This window comes from Rhincodon typus, unplaced genomic scaffold, assembly GCF_021869965.1.
Source record: "Rhincodon typus isolate 14 unplaced genomic scaffold, sRhiTyp1.1 hic_rhity00001016, whole genome shotgun sequence".
In the NCBI taxonomy this organism is placed as follows: domain Eukaryota; kingdom Metazoa; phylum Chordata; class Chondrichthyes; order Orectolobiformes; family Rhincodontidae; genus Rhincodon; species Rhincodon typus.
This window is the reverse complement of record NW_025966654.1, coordinates 28,239-34,238: the sequence shown is the minus strand read 5'-3', so window position 1 is coordinate 34,238 and position 6,000 is coordinate 28,239. Positions and strand designations below refer to the sequence as shown.

The following is a 6,000-nucleotide window of genomic DNA, read 5'->3' as shown; positions in this document are numbered from 1 at the left end:
TCTACTAAACCTTTTCCATTTCCTTATCTTTTACACATTTTTATAAGACAGTTTGTTTCCAAATATCTATCCAGTTGCTTTGCAATGGCAGAACTTGGATAAGAGAATTAATTTTACCGAATTAAAAAAAAATAATGCTAATGATAAGGGATGGTTAAGAATCAGAGACAAATTTCCAAATAAGAAAGAAAGGAGCCTACATAGCATTGCTGTGTGGTAGTTGTTAAGCAAAATAAACAGAAATGCATACTAGTTTTTTTTTAAACACTGCACTCAGGGCCATATAAGTAAAAGCAAAATGCAATTCCAGTCATCAATTCAAACATATTTGGCAGCTTCACTTTGAGAATATTTACACATAAGTACCTTATTAAACTAACTGGTTTCTGCTCAGCAAATATGTATACATTGCTTTATTTACTGTCATTAAGTATGGTGTTAAATAGTGTTTTACCTGGTACTCTGTCCTTCCCCATTTTGATTCAAATTAGTAACATTGTGATCTGAAGCATTATGGGATAGACTGTGCTGATTATGCATATCAGCTTTGCAAAGAGACTGCTGTTTCAGTTTTTCCTTTGAGAGGTCCAACTCCTCATCTTCACTAGTAAAGTCACTAGCACTACTTTCAGATTTCTATACCAAAAGAACAAAAAAATCTAATCAGTTTGAAGGACAGTTACCACTGTAATACTGTCCTGAATTTCATTTGACAGCTAAATTCAGCCACACCAGGTGCATAAAAATGCAAATTAAAAATTACAGAGATAGTAGGAACTGCCGATGCTGGAGAATCTGAGACAACAAGGTGTAGAGCTGGATGAACACAGCAGGCCAAGCAGCATCAGAGGAGCAGGAAAGCTGACGTTTCGGGTCTAGACCCTTCTTCAGAAATGGGGGAGGGGAAGGGGATTCTGAAATAAATAGGGAGCGAGGGGGAGGCGGATAGAAGATGGATAGAGGAGAAGATAGTGGAGAGGAGACAGACAGGTCAAGGAGGCGTGGTTGGAGCCAGTAAAGGTGAGTGTAGGTGGGGGGTTAGGGAGGGGATAGGTCGGTCCAGGGAGGATGGACAGGTCAAGGAGGCGGGATGAGGCTAGTAGGTAGGAGATGGGGGTGGGGCTTGAGGTGGGACGAGGGGATAGGTGGGAGGACAGGTTAGGGAGGCAGGTACGAGCTGGGCTGGTTTTGGGATGCGGTCGGGGGAGGGGAGATTTTGAAGCTTGTGAAGTCCACATTGATACCATTGGGCTGCAGGGTTCCCAAGCGAAATATGAGATGCTGTTCCTGCAATCTTCGGGTGGCATCGTTGTGGCACTGCAGGAGGCCCAGGATGGACACGTCGTCCAAGAAGTGGGAGGGGGAGTTGAAATGGTTCACGACTGGGAGGTGCAGTTGTTTGGTGCGAACCAAGCGTAAATGTTCCACAAAGCGGTCTCCAAGCCTCCGCGTGGTTTCCCCGATGTAGAGGAGGCCACAACGGGAACAGCGGATACAGTATACCACATTAGCAGATGTGCAGGTGAACATCTGTTTGACGTGGAAGGTCTTCTTAGGGCCTGGGATGGGGATGAAGGGGGAGGCGTAGTTACATCCATTTTACAGTATTATTGTAGGACAAATTAGAGAATACTGGGAACAAAATAATTTTCACCAATATTGAATACTAGGTTAATTTTACTCAACATTATTTTGGACAAAGCAGGTAACAACAATGTTCAGCTTAGGAGCTTGGGTTAATTTCAGTGGTGCAGTGCATTACATACCGTGCTGCAGGTGGCAGACTTCAGAATGAATCAAATTCTTTTAAAAATATTTATAAACTGCACATGGTTAGTCGCATCAAAACAAACCAGGGTTCCAATAACTTTGATGGCTGCATTTTTTAACATTGTGACATGAAAATAACGCAATCAAATATCATGTACATCAACATCCAACAACTCTATGCATATATTCTAATTAAAGTTTGATGCTACAGATCAACTCCATTCCCAGCAGCCAGATTTTTAAAAAATATTTGTTCATGGGATACACGTGTTCTTGGCTATGCTAGCATTTTTTGCCCATCCCTAATTACCCAGAGGGTAGTTAAGAGTCAACCGCATTGCTGGGGGTCTGGAGTCACATATACAACATTGATGTGATCTGTTTTTTTGAAACCAGCAGGAAATCTTCAACTGGCAGCATACATGGAGATACATCCAACACCTCCCTAAAGCGGGGTGTAACTGCAGAAAGAATTGGAAATATACATGCAATAAACATTGAACGCAAAGGGGTAGGTTGAGTAGTTGAAAGACATGTGGGAACGTTAGGTTTTATAAAACCTAAGAAACCTATAGAAATATACAGTCAGCAAGTGCCCAGGTGCCCAATTAGAGTAAACAGAAACATGTGCATTTTCCTATTGTCATCTGTTTCTTAATATTATGCATCACACAAGCACTAGGGATTAGCAGCGCAGAGGTCTGATGTGGCATTTTGAGCTATTGGTGTGGTGTGATGTTGCTAAATGGAAGTTGGTTGCCCCATAGTTATTGGAAAATTAATGTTTCCACTTGGCTACATAGCTCTATCAGAAGATAACAAAGGCTATTATTCAGAAATAATTTGCTTCTGTAATTTTCTGGTTTGCTGTGAAGGAGGATGTGGGTGGAAAGATAGATGAACGTGTACCCTTGCTTATTCAGTTTCATACTCTTTCTTTGGAAATAGATTGTTACTAGCCTCATGGTTTAAGAGGATTTATTTATTTCTATATGTTTTTACAAGATCAATATTGGGCAAGATAATGAGATTTTTAAGTTGTTTTTCTTTGTGTAGGTGTAACTGATCTGTTGTAAATGCTAACTGGAATACTAATACATTTCAGGGAGCAGAGTCTCATCCAGATAAATCGACATGTATTGTCTGCAGCGTGTTTGAAGTTCAAACAACTTCTGCTTATAGTCTGAGCTGGAAGCTGACCTACAGATGCTGCAATGCATCAGGAAAAAGGGACTGTTACGAGGTTCCTTTGTATCAGGTGGCAGTCATACATTTGAAGGTTGTGTCATATCATCAGCTTTGGTCAGTGTTCAGGGACAGGACAGTATGACTGGAAGTGTGGGAGGTAAGGGAACCCAGAGGACAGGTGTCTTTCCTTTGTAATTGCCCAACAGTTCTGAGGTACCTTCAGATTGACCAGATGATAGTCAGGGCTGCAGACTGGACGAGCAAACTGACTACGGCCTTATGGTACAGGATGCTGTTCAGGAAGGGCAAGTAAAAAGTAATGTGTTATAGCAAAGGTCAGTACAGTGAAGGCAATTAATACTGTTCTCTGCAACAAAGAGTGAGTGCCTAGACAGCTAGGTTGCCTGCCTGGTGCCAGATTTCCTTACATTTTCTCAGGATTGGAAAGGGCTTGCAGTGAGAGTGGGAGTGGGAGGATCCAGATATTGTGGCCCATATTGGTACGAATGACATAGGCAGGACAAAGGAGGAGATTCCACATAGTCAGTCCAAGAAGGTAGGTAGCAAATTAGGAAGCAGAACCTCGAAGGTAGTAATCTCAGGATTATTAATAATCTCAGGCTGAGAAGGGACCAGATTGAGGCATATCTTATTATGAGGGACATGGACAGAATGGATAGAAAGGAAAGGGAAGTAACAGTCTAGTGGTATTATCGTTAGACTATTTATTAAGAGGACCAGGTAATATTTTGGAGACCCGGATTCGAATTCTGTCATGGCAGAGGCAGAATTTGAATTCAATAAATATCTAGAATTAGCAGTCTAATGATGACCGTGAAACGATTGTCAATTGTCAGGAAAAATCCATCTGGTTCACTAATGTCCTCTAGGGAAGGAAATTGCCATCCTTACTTGGTTTGGCTCATGACTCCAGATCCACAGCAATGTGGTTGACACTTAACTGCCTGCTGGGCAATTATGTATGTGTGGTAAATGTTGCCCTAGACAATAACGCCCACATCCTGTGAATTAATAAAAATGTTCCCCTTAGTTGAAATGTCAATAATGAGGCAACACAATTTTAAGGTTGAAGACAGGAGATTTAGGAAGAGATTTGAGGAAAATCTCTTTCACCCAGAGGGTGGTTGGGACCTGGAATGCACTGCCTGCGAGGGTAGTTGAGGTGGGTAATCTCACAATCTTTAAAAACCATTTGAATGAGTATTTGAAATGTTACCACTGTATTCATTGCTACAGGCCAGTGCTGGAAAGTGGAACTGTGCAGTATTGGCCGATACAAAAACAGAAGTTGCTAGAAAAGCTCAGCTGGTCTGGCAGCATCTGTGAAGAAAAAATCAGAGTTAACGTTTCGGGTTGGGTGACCCTTCCTCAGAACTGGTAGTTTTGGCAGTTCTGGGTGGGATGCTCTTCAGAAGGTCAGTGTGGGTTTGATGGGCAGAATGGCCTCTTTCCACACTCTAGGAATTCTAAAAAGATGGAAACTAGCTGTTTTGAAATTTCATAGATATTATGAGAAAAATATTAATTCATAAAATCTTCAACTGAAAGTGTATATCTTGAACATTTTGGAAAGAACACTTATTTAAGCAAAAGACACTGGCTGCAGCAGCAACAATTTTGCATTTCAAACAGCAAGTTGCTTGAATGAAGACAATGTCTGCAGTGCATTCAGATAAGTCACATGACTTAATTTAGGAGTACAAAAAAAGTTTTGAAACAGACAGAGAGAACTTGCCACAGGGATAACAGTCTTTGTCCTCTCTCTTTTTCTTTAAAACCCATCTCTACAGTTGAGAATTAAAAGCACACTGGAAACATTCATTTATACAAGTAGAGAGTACTTAAAGAAGCGTGAATCTACATCACTGTCTCCAGAAAAGAAAGTTCAAACTACATAACCAATCCAGAAAACAAGCCCAGTGTCAAGAACTAATGTAGAAAGTCACTTCATCTATAGACAAGTATATGGGCTATCTGCAATAATAAGGTTGTTGACTTGCTCACCGAGCTGGCTTGTTTTCATTCAGAAGTTTCGTCACCATGCTGGGTAACATCATCAGTGAGGCCTCCGATGAAGTGATGTTGTTCTACTCCGCTTGAAATTTATACTGTCTGGTCTGTTATGGTGAGTTATGTCATTTCCAAGTCTCTGTTGCAGGTCCTTGGCCAGTTTGTGTGAAGGTGTGCCTGGTAGGGAGACAATGGGTCCAAGAGGGATGTCTGGTTTGTGTATTTTAGGAAGTCCACAGAAGTGGGGGGGTGTTTGTGCCTTCTGGTTTCCATTCTTATGTAGTCCGTCTTGGTTATCTGTCCGGCATCCTTTAGTCTCTTCAGTGTCTGGGTGATTCTATTACCTGGCTGCAGTGTTGGGTCTATTGCCACCGTTGGTAAGTGTTTGTATCTGTGAGCAGTGTGTGTGCTTTCTCAAAATAGTCTGGTCTGTTCATAATGATAGTCACGCACCCTTTGTCCGCTGGTAGGATTATAATGTTCTTATCTTTCCTGAGTTTTTCTACAGCTTTTCTCTCTGACATGTTCAGGATGTCACATTTGTTCCTTCGGCCTAGTGTGGGGCTAATAGTTTGTCAGATGGCTTGTTGCGTTTCGTCCGTGAATATTTTGTCTTTTAATATAGTTTCCAGGGTGACCGTGAAGTCTGTTCTGTTCGCATCTTTGTGGTTATAGTTCAATCTACGTAATAGGGCAGCTTTCTCAGTTTCTGTGAGTCGTCTGCTGGATAGGTTTCTTATCCACGTGCCTGGTTTGTTGTTGTCCTTCTCATTGAGGTGGATCAGTTTGGTAAGTTTTTCCTGTAGTTTGTGTCTCTTCTTTGTTTTGGTCCTGTGTTGTTTGATGGTGATGGCTGTTCTAGGGTTGCAGTCCATTGCTGGCCCGTAGTGTTTAGGTACTGTGATTTTTGGCACGAAATTTCCCATTCGTACCTGTAGAGTCTGTCATGGTTATCATTAATGATTACTCGTAGCATTTTGCATCCATTCTGTTCAGCTATTCTGTATGCAT

General features: G+C 41.6%; 1 protein-coding gene across 1 annotated transcript in view; it reads right to left on the bottom strand.

Moving 5' to 3' along the window:
* Positions 1-454: 454 nt before the first annotated feature.
* Positions 455-6,000, bottom strand: part of LOC125481146 (C2 domain-containing protein 3-like) — a gene marked incomplete at its 3' end in the record, with an annotated part of 29,518 nt that continues 23,972 nt past the window's right edge. Inside the window, exon 9 of the mRNA XM_048592329.1 lies at positions 455-636. Within this exon, the coding sequence (XP_048448286.1) occupies positions 455-636 (182 nt within the window). The remainder of the gene's footprint in view (positions 637-6,000) is intronic.